The 16,167-nt window shown below is 43.1% G+C and overlaps 3 protein-coding genes across 7 annotated transcripts in view; 2 read left to right on the top strand and 1 right to left on the bottom strand.

The window, feature by feature from the left end:
* The window catches only part of pde4ca (phosphodiesterase 4C, cAMP-specific a), a 45,758-nt gene extending 40,853 nt beyond the window's left edge, over positions 1–4,905 (top strand). For all 5 annotated transcript variants that reach the window (XM_053439009.1, XM_053439008.1, XM_053439013.1 and 2 more), the window contains 6 exons: positions 56–220; positions 349–448; positions 615–769; positions 863–985; positions 1,093–1,275; positions 1,397–4,905. In XM_053439009.1, coding sequence (XP_053294984.1) covers positions 56–220; positions 349–448; positions 615–769; positions 863–985; positions 1,093–1,275; positions 1,397–1,885 — 1,215 coding nt within the window. In that variant the 3' untranslated portion in view covers positions 1,886–4,905. The remainder of the gene's footprint in view (positions 1–55; positions 221–348; positions 449–614; positions 770–862; positions 986–1,092; positions 1,276–1,396) is intronic.
* Positions 4,906–6,308: 1,403 nt separating this feature from the next.
* Positions 6,309–13,711, top strand: LOC128454067 (ras-related protein Rab-3A). Its single transcript, XM_053437230.1, has 5 exons — positions 6,309–6,394; positions 8,119–8,343; positions 10,175–10,293; positions 10,533–10,657; positions 11,027–13,711. Exons 2-5 carry the CDS (start codon positions 8,119–8,121, stop codon positions 11,215–11,217), a joined length of 660 nt encoding a protein of 219 aa, XP_053293205.1. The 5' UTR covers positions 6,309–6,394; the 3' UTR covers positions 11,218–13,711.
* A 71-nt stretch (positions 13,712–13,782) lies between these two features.
* On the bottom strand, positions 13,783–16,023 carry LOC128454066 (transcription factor JunD). The gene has a single exon (XM_053437229.1). The coding sequence runs from the start codon at positions 15,733–15,735 to the stop codon at positions 14,800–14,802; it is 936 nt and encodes a 311-aa protein (XP_053293204.1). The 5' UTR covers positions 15,736–16,023; the 3' UTR covers positions 13,783–14,799.
* Between the last annotated feature and the right edge of the window lie 144 nt (positions 16,024–16,167).

Raw genomic sequence — 16,167 nt, 5'->3', positions numbered from 1 at the left:
TCTACCGCGACTGACCCAGAGTGTGATGTGTTCTCTCTCTCTCCTGCTCCCGTAGGAACGCGACCTGCTCAAGTCCTTCAAGATTCCTGCCGACACTTTCATCACTTTCATGATGACTTTGGAAGATCACTATCACGCGGATGTGGCATACCACAACAGCATCCACGCTGCCGACGTGGTCCAGTCCACACACGTCTTGCTGTCCACACCTGCCCTGGAGGTAGACACTCACTCTTGTTTGTCCAAAAGACGCACAGACAGAGAGAGAGATAGACAGAGAGAGACACACACACACACAGACAGACACATGTACTGACGGTCCCTCCCTTCTCTTGTGTGTTGTCCAAGGCCGTTTTTACTGATCTGGAGATCCTCGCCGCCCTGTTTGCCAGTGCCATCCACGATGTGGATCACCCTGGAGTTTCTAATCAGTTTCTCATCAACACCAGTGAGTTTGCGTGGCTTCACAGGGATTATGTGTGGGTGTCAAGAGTATTTAACGACGTGGATGAGGTGTCTATAAATACGTGTCTGTGTGGAATATGATTTGTTAAACCTTCAGGTGTCTTACAGTGCCGTCTGTAAACTTTGGTTTTTGCATTTTTTGCCTGCAGACTCGGAGCTGGCCCTGATGTACAACGACTCGTCGGTGCTGGAGAATCACCATCTGGCAGTCGGCTTCAAGCTTGCGCAGGAGGAAAACTGTGACATCTTCCAGAACCTCAGCAAAAAACAGAGACAGTCATTGCGCAAAATGGTCATTGACATGGTGAGACAATTTTGGTAGACAATACGCTCTTCCTACCTTTTTCACCTTTGAACTCAGCTTTCTAATTTTTCAATCTGTCTGATATATCCGCAGGTGCTGGCAACAGATATGTCTAAACACATGAACCTACTAGCAGACCTGAAAACTATGGTGGAGACAAAGAAAGTCACCAGTCTCGGAGTCCTGCTCCTGGACAATTATTCAGACCGCATACAGGTCAGAACCATGTTTCAATTCATACAAAAACAAACAAAATCAGTAAATAGGAAGAATCTTCCTTCTTCTTTATCTGATAGTCACACACTGTTCAATTGTCACTGCAGGTTCTTCAGAACATGGTGCACTGTGCAGACCTGAGTAACCCCACCAAGCCTCTTGAGTTGTACCGACAGTGGACGGACCGCATCATGGTGGAGTTCTTCACCCAGGGGGACAGGGAGAGGGACAAGGGCATGGAGGTCAGCCCCATGTGTGACAAACACAATGCCTCCATAGAGAAGAACCAGGTACAGTAGACAAACCAAAGTATTTCATTTATAGCACTTATTGTAAATCATTATAATGCTAAGGATGAGGATAATTCCCCATTACCTACAGTATATACCACTTTTTCCCTTTTTTCTCCAGGTGGGTTTCATTGACTACATAGTTCATCCATTATGGGAGACGTGGGCTGACCTCGTCCACCCAGATGCTCAGGAGATCCTGGACACTCTAGAGGATAACAGAGAGTGGTACCAGAGCATGATCCCCCACAGCCCTTCACCCGAAAGAGAGGCCCAGGAGGAGGAGGAGACCCTCCCTGGAGAAGCTTCAGCACTCAGTTCCGCCGTTATCGATAAGTTCCAATTCGAGTTGACCTTGGAAGAAGAAGGAGAGTCCGACACAGAGAGTCCGCCTGAGGAGGAGGAGAGCTGCGATCGCAGGAGGGCGTCTCCACTTTCCAGAACTGGATCTGGCAGCAGATTTGATGCCAAGACTCGCCGGTTCCCCAAAATGCTCACCACTGATTCAGACAGGACGTTTTCTATAGAATCTGATAAAGATATGGCAGAAGAACGAGAAACAGACCAGGAAGACATCTCTGGGGTACCACCCGTCAGACTCGGCACATAGCACAACCCATTTGTTTTTCTTTGGAGCCTTTTTTGTTTGTTTTTCTTGAATTCGGTGCCTCATCCTCTGTCACTCCCCCTTCTCCCACTCCGACCAAACACCACCACCTCTGGTTTCCGTGGGACAAAGGGCAACAGCCTCTTGGGGGTGTGGAGTACGGAAGTGCACACAGCTGTGGGAGGTGCTGAGAGAAAGCCTGCAGTTCTACACAGCAGTCACTTGCACTGGAGAGCGACAGATAGACTCAGAGAGGACGGGGAGTCAACTTTCTGAAAGGTCCTTTTGCGTTCTGTGTCCTTCAGTCAGACTTACAGAAACTCTGAGAAGTTTATTAAAAGAAAACTTCCCTTTCTACCAGCCGACCTAAGGTCTTCTACTGCCAACGACAGCCCTGTCTTCCTCTTTTGGAGTACTTGTGAAAAAGTGATGAATGATTGTGAAAACACGCAAACAATGTCTTCTAAGACTCTTGCCAAACTTGCAATTTACGGGGACAATGCTGTTTTACCTGCCTTTTGGTTTTCTGTTGGTTCATTCTGTTATTTAGGTCCATACACCATGACAGGCAGTAAAGGAAGGTTAAGTACATGTCACTCCAAAGCAGCCTGAGCAAAGTAAAGTCAGAAAGGAGCTCTCCATGGTTTTATTGCCGTACTCTTTAGATGTAGCAGACATTTTGAGTGGCTATCATTATTGTTGTACACACTCCTATAAGCTAAAAGCCCATTTAGTTATGTTGAGCAGGAGGTCGTTGTAGGACATGCATATGCTTATGACGACTGGGCTTGCAGTACATATTATTTTTTGATTTTCAGTTGTTTCAGGTTTATTATTTCCATTTTTTATAATCCCGAAACTCTGATATTTACAGCAACTAGACTGAGCCAGGGTCAGAATCACAGTCACGTGATAACATCTGAAGCAATGTTAACTGTGCATATGGCGCCTCCCAGTGACAACAAATGGAACTGAACTAGTGAATAATTTGCGTGGTTTTGCATAGAGTTACATGAAAAATACATTCAAAATGTATTTAACTGTAGGTCTACCCAAAATATCAGTCATGATTCAGTTTTGTCGTGCTTTTTTATGTTTTTCAGTAATTTTTGTTTGCTTTCTTTTTATTTGTCTCCCATTTTATCAATTTGCCTTCAAGTGTAGCACTTTACAGTTTTGATCATTGCCGGCCCTCACTATGGTTTTTAAGGGCTTGAGCCGAAACATTAACACGTCTGAGGCTGTTGACTGAAGAACAGTTTGTCATTGACTGTAAAGCAAACCAGCACAAACTTCATACAAAGAGCCCTAGCCATTCAAATCCATTATTGTTGCTACACAATTTGTCAAACACAGCTACTGAAATGCAGATTTTGTTGACTTGCATAACGTACCAGACTGATAAGTGCCATGTATTAGATGTGTGAGTGTTGCAAAGAATGATGCTCGCGTCACTGTAACTGTAAAAAAAAAACAGGAGGTTACCGAGAGACAGTTTCCTGTGCCAAAACCTTTTTTTTTCTAATCTTTTTTTCCCTCTCATCGATCAATATTTCACTCTTCACAAGGACATAGTCAATGACAAAACAAGTGCCAAGCAAGCATGATACAACCCGTACTGTAATTTCCATTTTGCCACTGGCTACTTTCCATCAGTGACTGATAAAGTTGGTTGATTGTAGCACCCTGTGTGCCAATCTGACCCGACTGTCTCTGGTCCTTTTTTTGAAAACTCCTGGTCAAACAGTAGCTGAAACTGATGTTGTCTTAAACAGTGATGTGGGTTTGTGTGTGTGTGAATGACGCGGTTTATTTTTTTTGAATGTATTTACTAAGAGAGAAGGAAAAAAAACCAAAGCACTTTGTATGGTACTTTTACAGTTCTGCACTTCCAGTACAGTTGAACATGTATAATGTGACTGTTTCACTGTTTTTTCTGTCGGCTAAAGGCCTGGTGATCGAGTGGAACAGCACAGGCTGGACCACTACAGCTCTTATAGTCGGATGTTGGAGGGACTGAAGTTGTTTTTTGCTCTTTTTATAAGTGACTGTACAAAAACATGGATTTCTGTGGAAATGAATGACGTCGGCTGCAGGACGAACGTGAGGAGTATATACACAAAACTTACCCTGTGGAGAAACTTTATTTTATTTTATTACCGTGAAACAAAAATAACTCATGTTTTAATGTATGAATGAGATGAACTTTTTTTTTCTTTTCTTTAGACGCCTTATTTTTAATTTTGGTAGTAGATGTGTTCACTGACATGCTGGAGTATAAAACACGTGCAATCCCTTCTGTAGGAACTCAAGGATGCCTTCACCATTAAGGACTATTTAACAGAAGCGTAACCAGCACAACATGCGAAGGTTCAGTCTGTGTCTCTGTGTGTCACTAATTGTCTGATTTTGTACATTTTCCTCACAGTGCTTCGTGTACAGTTTATTTATTATTTCTTTATTATCTGTCAGAAACAATGGGGCAGTCAACTTTCTTTTTGTCTGAGGTTTAGTGCTCATGTGTAGCTCGACGCGTGAGAAAGTCAAACAGGACAGATTTCAACTATTACTTCAACTATTTTTTCCTCCTCATTTAATTTTCTCTATCTTTGCGAGTAACATTATACATAAGCAAAAATGATCTGTTTCACGTTTTTTCTTGTTTAAAAAATAGTTGAGTGACAGATTTCCATCTTGGTTTTTCTGAAACACCTCGGAAGACATCTTTTCCTCGTCGTTCTCTGTTTTCATTGATCCACTCAGATCATGTATTCATAAAGGATCGTACAGTCAATGTGCCGATCCAAGACTTCTTGGATTCATAGTGAAGATTAATTCAGTCAGACAGCCTCAACAGTCATCCTTGATCAGTATTTCTTTTCCCAGAGATGTTATGAATATGGGTTGTGAACCAAGACTGCAGCTTTGACAATCCAAACTCTGCTGTTTAACTGCGAGAGGGTTAGCCCTCTCTCCAACTAGAACTGTATGCCTTGCCAATAAAGGAAAAGGTTCTCACTCTTTGCCGTCTTCTTCTCTGTGTTTATAACGAAACTGTAAAAGATATCGGCCAAAAATTGCTCCCTAGAATGATCATAAAGCAGATACAGTATTTTCCCTCTGAAATGAAGCAACAATATCAGTTTTTATACCAATATAAAAATGAACTTTCTAGTATAAAGTCAGTAGAAGTGAGCATGTTTATTATGAACTATTTCAATCTCTTTACAAGCAGCTAACTGCTGATGAGTCAGCCAATCAAGTACAAATGCACGAAACTTTATTTAAAATTCCAATTTCCAAAGGTACCAAATAATAGATTAAGTCCAGAAGTCTTGGGAAGTGAATAATTTTCATGTAAACTTCATGAAGAGATAATAGAAGATAATTTTGAATATAAGGTATATTATATATTATATTATCTCTTTATAAATATAATTTTCATAGATTATGATAATGATGATGACAATGCATGATGTTATGGAGGCTCAAAAGGGGCCATTCTACATGCTTTTACTCCATATTGATTACGATAACTCTCTATAATTCTCAGTGTAGCTGATTTACATGAATGCTTCACATTGTTTTATCACCTTCGTACATAGTCACTGACATTTGCATGTTTTAAAGTTATTTTTTCCCCAACATTGTGTTAAACCCCTGCATACGTGGCATCACCCTGATAGGACAGAACTTTAATAATCCTGACAGAAATTATTATTTGAGAATCTAGCTCTAAATTTATAATAACAAAGAATAATAAAATATTACTAATTTTAAGGGAAGTATAAGAGTATTAGGTTTAATGACAAGGAAGAGAGGAGCAGTGTTTGAATATATCAATCATTCAATAAAACAAATTTAATTTGTATAGCCCATATTCACAAATCCCAATTTGTCTCATAGAACTTAACAGGGTGCAACATCCACTGTCCTTAACCCATCAACAAAATAACAGTATTTACAACACATAATGTAATATAATGGAAAAGTGTTTCAAAGTATTTGTACATAAGAAAATGTCCGATAGAGATGACAAATGAATTGATATATATCTACAAATTTGAAAGAAGAAACCATTTTCTATTTTTCGTTATAACTGCTTAATTGTCATTAAGTATTTTGCTCCATATATATCGAATTCCTAGTTTGTGGCTGGCTGAACAAAGTAAGCAGTTATTGATTATTAGTAGCATTAGTAGTATTTTATTATTATTATTAGTAGTAGTTGTAGTAGAAGTAGTAGTAGTATTTTTTTACTATTTTATTAGTACTATTATTATTATTATTGGGTGCTTGATTATTTATTATAATCCATTATACAGAATTTGAACCTGTGAACATTTTACAGAGTGGGCGGGGTCAGGGGGCAGTATGGTGCTCCTCTGTGATTGGTCGGCGGGCCTGTCCCTCATCCTCACGCTCCGGGGCTGTCACTCAGGAGCTGGTGCAGGTGCAGAGCTGAGATCAGCCGCAGAAGGAAGGAGGACCAGAGCTAAACCACATTTCAGGGTAAAGAACTGCGCTTATTTCTCTCCGTGGGGCTGAGTTAGCAACAGACGACTTATCCGTAATATATCGCTCCGGAGTTCTTGAGTCCAGACTGAGAATTTAGCCGTAAATAAGGAAGAGTAACCTTCATTTGACATAGCTGCGATGCTTAGCTAGCTGCTTTTTAAATACTGGTAACGGTGCGCCGCGCTAGCATCAAAGGTAGCGATGCTAGCTTAATAACTCAAAATGTTAAGGGTTAAAGCTGCATTGTTTTTATTTGTGTCGCTTCCGTCTCTTCAACCCATCGCCCGGTGTTTGTTCGAGGTGAGCGGGTCTGGATCACACGGCTCGATGGCTCCCTGCGCGTCCTAGTTGTGTGTCTGCCGCTAACACGAAGCAGGCTGTCCCCCAGGGGATGTAAAATGCAGGTTGAGGCCATTTAAAGTGGGATCGTGTTGCGTTCAGGGAGCTACGGTGGTTTGCGGGTTTTCCCTCATTTCCTGTGGCCTACGAGGTAAATTCGGACAAACCATATGGTCATTTCCCGAGAGCCCCGGCTGGCCTGTGGCTCCACGGTGGCTCCCTGCCCTCCCTGGACGGGAAGGGATAGTCCGTTTAGCCGACGCTTAGCCAGCTAAGCCCCGGTGCTTCCGTCCTCTTATCTCGCATCGGGGCGGAGGTGTTCCAGTCCCTGTCCGACCAGTATTATTGACATGAGGCAGAAACACTCCAGGCTGTGAGGTGGTATTGGCTGCTCGTGTTGACACAGCCTCACAGCGAAACGGTCCCATCATTTTATTCCCTGATAAAGAACCAGGCTGTGTGGGAAGCATATGTTGTGTGGCAGCAGATAGTGACGGTATTTAAACACATCACTGGCAGAAGGGTAAACACAAGGGTGATTTACCCTTCTGTTACGAATTTAGATGTTTTATTTCCTGTTCATGACCTCTCAATGTCTGCCATGATGTATAGCAAGTCACTTACACGATTACAAGATAGGGAACCAACCTAAAACTCTAAATAACAATAACTCCATTAAGTAAATTTGATATTTGACAGCTGCCAGGTTATCTCAATAGCTGCTTTGTGTCTTTTAAAAGGAAACTAAAATATTCACATTTGTTCTTCGATCCAAACGCCATGCAGGATTATGTAATTTTGTGTTTTTTCCGCACACTTTTCTTTCGTCTGTCACCGTCTGACTTGAAGCCAATATTTGTTGCACGATGTTGACTCAAACACTTGTAATTCAGTCCACAGATGTTTAAGATCTGTGGAGTTCAGAGGTGTTCACGTCCTGATGTAGCTCAGGCAGAGGATGTGTCAAGCTGCTGTGTCAGTGAAAACATGCCGGAGGAGGTTTCTATGTGATATTAGTGGTTTGATCGTTCTTTTCTCCCCATCAGTACTTTCCTTCTTTCATGTCTTTCGAATGTGGTGACACTGTGTGAATACTTAATCTCTTTCACCATCCATCAACCGTTTCCATCCACAAAGTGTCATAACATGTCACATATCCTAAAGCTGAACAGTAACAGTCATTTTCACCATTATATTATTTTGAGTTTAAGCAGACACGGCCACAGTATTGGATTCAACTTTTTAATTTAGTGTCGGTGGTATTGTATTGGGTTATATTGTAAGGTGTTATTATTTAGTCCAGCCTCTGTAAATAAGAACATGCAGGTTCTTTAATCTTGTTTGTAACTGGTCCCTGTCTGATCTCCATCCCTATATAGATGGCGTCTGCAAATGCCACATATGGACAGAAGGAGTCCTCAGACCAGAACTTTGATTACATGTTTAAAATCCTCATCATTGGCAACAGCAGCGTTGGAAAGACGTCCTTTCTTTTCCGCTACGCAGATGATTCATTCACACCAGCCTTCGTGAGCACGGTGGGCATCGACTTCAAGGTCAAGACCATCTACAGGAACGACAAGAGGATAAAGCTGCAGATCTGGGTGAGGAAGTGGACACATGCTGTACACATTTACAGATGTGTTGAGGTCGTCGGGTAGAGATTGGTCTGGTGGTTCCCAGGGCCGTTTGAGCAGGGTGACCAGCAATGCAGAAAATATTTAGGGAAAACTATGTTCTACGTCACTCTGAGCTATAAAAGAAATCAAAACTCCCCTTGCTTTCCTTTTGTTTTATCACTGTTTTGTATTTAACAGCCCAGAACTGTACAGTCTACAGTCAGGCTCCATTAACCAAGTAAGCTATCACTAGGTATCCTGTGTTGGTGTGTGCCCTACGGCCATACACTTGACTTATTATTATTAAAAAAAATGTTTTGTTAAATGTTTACTACAGATGCCCCAGTCATTGTTTCCTCACAATCGTCTGTTTTAAGTCTTATCTGATATTTAGATTTTCCTTCGCAACACAGTGCAATTAGAAATGCTGGTGTGTTGTAGGTGTGTCTGAAAGCTGAACAGGGAAATAAGAAAATCCAGTCTACGCTACATTTCAATTTTATTTCACTTTGTTTTTGTTGTGTTTTTGTAGTTGTAGTTTTTAACAAGATTGAAATAGTTTCTGTACATGAACAATGTATAGAAAGTCAGAAGCAGATTTCACAAACATTACTGATACAATATGAGTTGGTAACTAAACAGGATTTTAGTAACTTTTACTCAAATAATCTTTTGTCTGTAAAATGCATGTCAATATATTTGGCCAATCAGATGGTGCCCTGCTGCCCTAGATAATAAATTACAGATATTCAAGTAACAGCGCACACACATACACACACACACACACACACACACACACACACTGACTCTCTCTCACACAGACGCATGTAAACTCAGACTGGGTAAAAAAAAAAGAGCCAGAAACAGGGCGCGCTCGGTTTCGGCTTGATGCGGTTGGCACAGTGCACAGCGCAAATTATGGCGATGCAAAGAGGAGCAGAAAATTACTGACAGAGCTTTAAAAAAATTACTTTTCACATGTATGAAAAGAACCAAAATGAACACAGTAAGTGGACTCAGTGGAGCTGTGCATGGCTCCCTGCATGTCTTTCCCGGACTTGGTGGCGCTGTGTCCGGGCTGTACACCTCCTCCCTCGGGCTGTGGAGCTGTCCCTGGTCCCCGCGTCCCCTCGCAAGGTGGAATTTTATTAATAAAACCATGTTGTTGTAATAGAAATAATGCATTTAATTATTTTCTCAGTGTCTACATAGACCACTTACTGTGTGGGGTCTATGTTGAAAGTGAGACCAAAGCAGAAAGACTTTAAGACCGTATAAGCATTTGTTTATTTATCGCATATCATATCATCATCGCAATATTCAACAACTTTATCGCATATTTTCCTAATATCGTGCTGCCCTAATGTGTAATAATTCCCAGCTGTTAAACTGGCCTCTCCAGTGTCCAGCATCACTTCATCTCTGTGTAATGGCAATACCCTTGAAGTGTTGTTAACATCTGCCATAAAGCATGACCCTGGGACCAATTGCTTAAAACATACGACAGCAGAGGAATACCTAATGCTCATGGGAGTTTGGCTGAATACTAAACCAGCACAATCATCGGGTGGAACATGTGCAGCAGTTAATTGTTTAGAGGTGTTGATTATTTAAACAAAAAGATGACAAAACAAACCGCCGACTGCTGAGTTGTTATCGGGGCTTCTTACATTCCATGTGGACATGACAGTCGAAGAGGGTCCATGATAGAAATCATGTCATCCTTGTTCCCTGGGACAACAGACTTACAATAAAATCACGGACACTCCAAAGCAACAGTTTAATGACAAAAGGGTGTTTATGTGCATTTTTGCAGGACACTGCTGGACAGGAGCGCTACAGGACGATCACCACAGCTTATTACAGGGGAGCCATGGGCTTCATCCTCATGTATGACATCACCAACGAGGAATCCTTCAACGCTGTGCAAGACTGGTGAGTGACAATTGAGTCTGCATGGCTCGTGTGTATGAGGGCAGCAAATGAACACTCTACCATCAATCTTTAATTGGTTATTCAAATACTACAGTAATCATTGTGAATGATGCTTATTTAAATGTTGTATTTTGGCAATATGGAGTTGTGAAAGACTGGGACCTTTTGAGGAATGAAGTGGGGCTCTGAGATTGAATGGCTCCATATAGCTGAGCACCCTGTTCTGTATCTGCTGACAGGTCGACTCAGATCAAGACATACTCATGGGACAATGCTCAGGTGCTCCTGGTGGGGAACAAGTGTGACATGGATGATGAACGGGTGGTGGCTGCAGAGAGGGGCCGGCAGCTGTCAGAGCAGCTCGGTAAGTCAACTGCTCACAAAGAAAACCGGACACCACATCTACCATGTGAATTATGTATTATTATGACTCACATGGCTGTTCTGTAAAGATGGGGGATAGACGGCAGGCTAGATTATGGAAATAAAAATTTGTAATTATCTCCACCAACAACAAGGAGCTTATGTTGTTATCGGCATCTGTATGTTAGTTGGTAGGATTGAACAAAAACTATTGGCGGGATTAACATGAAAGGATGCAGTATGGTCAGGGAAGAACAAATGACATTTTTGGGGATCTGGATTAGGGGCAGATCCACATTTGTTGGTTTTCTTTAACGTTAAGTTAATTAGTAATCATACCCTCCCTCCCTCTGTCACCCCCTCCCGGCAGGTTTCGAGTACTTTGAAGTGAGCGCCAAAGACAACGTAAACGTGAAGCAGACCTTCGAGCGGCTGGTGGACATCATCTGTGAGAGGATGTCAGAGAGTCTGGACAACAACGACCCGTCTGTCACTGGAAATAAACAGGGGCCGCAGCTCAGCGAGCAGCCCCAGAGGTCCAGTCAGGATTGTGCTTGCTAAACACAACTACACACACACACAAAAAACACGCACACTCAGATTGCTATCCTGGAAACCAAACACCTTATTTTCCAGTTTCTCTTTTGCTTTCTCTTTATTTCTGATAAGCTCACACACAAATCACACACACACACAAGCACTGCCATACAGAGTCACACAACCTGGCTGCTTCAATTCTCCACCCCTCTCACTACATGAAGGAACCGGCCACATGAGTCCGCTTTCTTCAGAGGGAAAGTGTTTTCTGAGATATTGTCCGAAGGTTTTTGTTCATGAAATGTGGTAATTTAGTCAAAGGGGTGAAGAAAGTTCAACAAAGGTTTCAACAATCCTGTATACACACATACACATACACGCGCACGCGTGTTCACAAGGCTGAGACTCCATCATTCCCTATTCACGTGTCTGAAATGGGGGTTTAACTTTAAAAGGTCCTGAGGGGAAAGATATTGTCCTCCAGGTCCCACTCAGCTCCAAACGCCTCAAACCTGAATGGATAAAAAAAAAAAAATCATTGGCCGACGTTTAACTTCTAGTCCCATTGAGAATATATGTTTATTGCCGTGAATAGAGTTGATGTTTCTGTTTAACGTATTTTGTGTTGGTTGGGTTTGCTTTTTGGAGCATGTGAAATCTCTCGTCCTTCCCAGTGTTGAGTTTCTACGGAGAATTGTGGTCCAAGTCTTGACATACAAACAGGGTCATTTTGAAAGTTTACTTTTTAATTTAGGGCTGATTGCAAAAAAAAGTCCTGCATATCAGTTTGTTAGTCATGTTGCATTGTTATAGGATCCATTCTGGGCCCCTTCTCAGATTTTTAAAACCTTTTTAAAAGCAGTTTTGGTCCAATGTAAAAAGCTGCATAGCCTCTGTGGCTGCTAGATTTTTAATTTCTAGTTCTTTTTTCTTTTTTTTTACTTTTCTTACTATTTTTAAGACAAAGAGGATAAGGGACCTTCATCACACAGGGAAGAGTGTATAAATATTTCAAAGTGAATAGATGTGCATTGCGAAATGCATATATAATATAAATACATATATAATTAACATATTATACAAATCTGAATGATTTAGGATATTGGATCCTTCCTGTTCTTTAGTGCGAGGTGCATGTGGTTTGTTTTGAACCAGTGATGGTTGCCTGGATGCTTGTGTGAGTCACTGGCTGAATTTAAAACCCATCTGTCCGACACTTTCAGCACCAAATGGGGGCTCTGGGTTTCTCTCGTTAAGCCCACGGCCCCTTCTCATTATATTAACTTTCATCCATCCACCACTCACTGGAGAGGAATGGGACTCGGTGTGAGTCCCACAGAGCTGCCACCTCCATCCCCTTCCAGAGAGTCTCTTACAGACTGTAATCATGGATGATGTCTTCATCTTTATTTTGGAGGGAACATGTTTTTTTTTTAATCACGCTTGACGTCAAATTATCAGTTTCATTTGTCTGTCTGATTCGAAGGTGAGGGATTTGTCTGCTCGTGTACAACACTCCTCAGTAAATCATGCGTTCACAGATGTGCTGAGGCATGTGGAAACATTTCAAGTTATTCCAAAATATAACTTATTTATTTTGTATTATTTATAACATAATTTATTTTTAAGATAGTGTTCTGCCTAGATTATGCATCGCTATCTGCACTTGACTTCTTTATGAGATGTTCAATAGTACTTGATCGCTTCAACGGTTCCAGCTTTGACATGAGAAGGAGTATATTTGTGTTTACAGTGAGTACAACTTGACATGCTTCCTTGAGAGGAAAACTCAACATTCCAGTGTAAAAGCCTCTTTATCATGTCCACGAGGCTTTGGAGGCAAGTCTGTTTGTCTTTTGATATCAGTTATGTAACTTTTAAGGCTTGCTGGTATAGGAGCCGACTGTTCCTCGCAGATGAATAGCAGTCGTGACTCCCCACGCCCAAATGTGAGCGGCGTACAACCCTGCAGAAGGTTTACTGTCCTGCCCTGTACCTGGGTGTGTGTATGTACAGTTTGTATAAAGGCGGTGGTAATATTTGTTCTCTCCAAAGAGGTCTTGACAAACACAGTCGGAGCCAAAAAGAGTGCGTGTGGTTACACACTGTTTGACTCGTACTGACAAACTTGTGCTTTTCCTACTCGGCACTAGCTTTGAAGAGAGGACGATGTTTTAGGAAGTAAACAGAATACGCTCAACATTTATTCAAAAGTGACGGTTCTCACTGCATTGGATCACTTTTGACTTGTCTGTTGATTATTTTTGTTTTGTTCCTTTAAATGTTATGTTTTGCTACAGCTGTAAACTTGGCGGTGACTTACACATCGATTCCGTCCTCCTCCTCCTCTTCCTCCTCTTCCTCCTCCTCCTCCTCCTCCTCTCTCTGTCATCAGTAACCTCTGTAAATAGAACTTTTTTCTGACCGTCGGGTATTAGTTGTGTGAATTGTGCTGTAATTCTGTAATGCCAGATTTGCTATAAATGAGGAATCAATAAACAAAATTTTAAATGCTGGAGTTTTGTGTTCGTTCAACGATTCTTCCCACAGGTCAGTGGGTTTTAAAAGAAGAGCACGTGATGTCTGAGAAATGGTTCAGAGTAGATTTTATTGTGCCCACCAGAGGGCATGACACTACAATAATGTCTTGTTTTCTGCCTTTTAGAGAAGTTTGACCATCTACGGTTTTGTTGAGCTTCTCTACTGCACTTAAATGCAACTCCCACAGTGTAGGCAAGGTTTAAATGTCACATTAGTCCCCTCAAAGTGTCCCTTCTTCCTGTTATAGAAACAAAACACGTTAAGTGTAATAATGTAGTGAATTTAATAAATGTCAGGTAGAGACTTGAAAGTCCCTTACACATGGATACATAAGGTTTGTCAGCACGTACACATACATTCATGGGAGTCTGGTGACTGAAGAACTACACAGCGGCCACCATGACGATAAAAATACAACGGTTACTGTACACGAAAAAGCGACAGGACATGCAGTGTTTTTCCTTTTTTTTTCAAAAAAATTATAAATGAGCAACAACGGGGGATAAGACCATATGCAAAATAAGAAATGTTTCAGTAAATAAAAAATATATATATTTGTCATTGCTAAGTGCTTGTAAACAAGTAAGGCATTATATTACACAGCGGGTGACAGCACTTGGTGACACCCTGGTGTTTGGTTGCACTCTTTGTTGAGATTGTCCAGCTTACACACACACGCACACACACACATCATATATGCACATCAGTCCACTGGATAGCACTTTGCTACATGGCTTCCCCCTCAAAGAAAAAGGATTAGGGCAACAATAGAAGTCTGTTTGCAGCATAACACTGTCAGATGCTGTCTGAGAGGAGGCTGCAGCTCCTACCTGCTGCTGCTGCTGGCCCACCTGACATGTTCCAGGTGACCTGCAGCTCGGCTCCCATCAGGGCCTGTTCTTCTCTGTACAATGCAAAATGCAAAGGTCTCTCAGGCACTGCCTCCCATCTGCAGGGGGCATTGGCCTCACATGGAGTCTTTAAAGAGGATTTTAAGTTACAAAAGGCAAATGTTCATCATCCTCAGAAGAGATTCAGAGCTGGTTAGAAAGGAGCACCACAGGTCTAGTAAGCCTGGACCTGGTTTGGTAAAAGCTGGCACCCACTGCTGACATGGTTCATCACCTTCTGCTTCAGCTGGGCCACTTGCTCCCTGAGGACACTGGCTGTGGACGCCAGCTCAGTGTTCTGCGTTTTCAGGGACTTGACCTTGTCCTCCAGCCGAGAGATCCGCTCCAGCTTTCTCTTGCGGCACTTGGAGGCGGCTATCCGGTTCCGCAGCTTCTTCCTCTCCGCCTTGATGCGCTCCTGGTTGTCCATGTCGATGGGAGACAGCGGCGGGCTGTCCCCGAAGCTCGACATGTCCGGCACCGTCTGAGGCTCGTCCTTCACTCCGCCGGAGGACTGGAGTCGCGACAGAGCCGCCACGGCCGCCGCGTGTTGATGCGCCGCGCTGCTCAGATGGGACGGCGGCGGAGGGAAGGGGATGGTGTCCGTGGAGTAGTTGATGGTGGTGCCCCCGAGCGGACTGGCAGCGTAGCCGTTCAACGTGGTGTACACGGGGAGGTCCGAGTTCTGGAGCCCGGCGGCGCCCACCGCGTTGGAGGAGGCGAGCAGCTCCAGCCTGTCCACGGAGACGCAGCCCGCCTCGCTCAGCTGGTTCTGCTTGTGCAGGTCCTCCAGCGCCTTGACGAAGCCCTCCGCGAACTCCTGCTCGTCGCTGGCGGACTTCGGGTAGAGGAACTGGGACGCGGGGTTGGCACTGGCCGCGACCAGCCCGTTGGACTGGATGATCAGGCGCTCCAGGTCCGGGGAGGTGAGCTTCAGGAGTCCCAGATCCGGTGAGTTGAGGAGTCCGTCTGCGTCTCGGAGCGGGTTGGATTTGAGCTCGGGGTTCTGGTCCAGGTTCAGGTTGATTTCCTTCTTCATCATGGTTCTCTGGGAGTAGTTGCCGGAGACCCTGGGAGTGTGATCGGAGCCTGGGTAGAGGGTCGTTTCCATTCTACACCCTCACTTGAGGGAGTGTGGAGCGTTACGCATTAACGACTGTTGACCAGGCGCATCCAAACATGAGGAAATCAGCTGATCCTTATTTGAATTCACCCCCCAATCCTGTATATCCTCTTTATTCGGAGTGAAAGCAGCCACTCGATCGCTTCGTGTGTTGTTGTGGCTCCGGGGCTGTGACGGATCTCTCCTGCGCGCTGCTGATATTGTCTTTTCCCGATGGCACGACTGCTATGCGCAGCGCCAGACCTCGCTCGCTTTCTAGCCCTAAAAATTCCATTATGTCACTCCAGAGCGCGCAGATTGGCCCAAAATGACGTTGGTTTCCGGTTTAATTTGAATAAGGGGCCGAGCCGGTCTTTATTGCCATGGAGACTCTAGGTAAACTACAAACAGTGCAATGCATTGTGGTTTGATGTCATAGCA

The sequence above is a fragment of the Pleuronectes platessa genome, chromosome 13 (genome assembly GCF_947347685.1).
Source record: "Pleuronectes platessa chromosome 13, fPlePla1.1, whole genome shotgun sequence".
Classification (NCBI taxonomy): Eukaryota; Metazoa; Chordata; class Actinopteri; order Pleuronectiformes; family Pleuronectidae; genus Pleuronectes; species Pleuronectes platessa.
Note: the sequence above shows the minus strand (reverse complement) of the source record. Positions and strands in the feature narration are given on the sequence as shown.

What these genes read in the sequence shown, in the direction of transcription:
- LOC128454066 (XM_053437229.1), bottom strand. Translation starts at nt 15,735, where the DNA reads ATGGAAACGACCCTCTACCCAGGCTCCGATCACACTCCCAGGGTCTCC.
- LOC128454067 (XM_053437230.1), top strand. Translation starts at nt 8,119, where the DNA reads ATGGCGTCTGCAAATGCCACATATGGACAGAAGGAGTCCTCAGACCAG. An exon ending in GGATAAAGCTGCAGATCTGG is followed by an intron (nt 8,344 to 10,174) that starts GTGAGGAAGTGG and finishes GCATTTTTGCAG; the next exon opens with GACACTGCTGGACAGGAGCG. An exon ending in GCAGCTGTCAGAGCAGCTCG is followed by an intron (nt 10,658 to 11,026) that starts GTAAGTCAACTG and finishes CCCTCCCGGCAG; the next exon opens with GTTTCGAGTACTTTGAAGTG.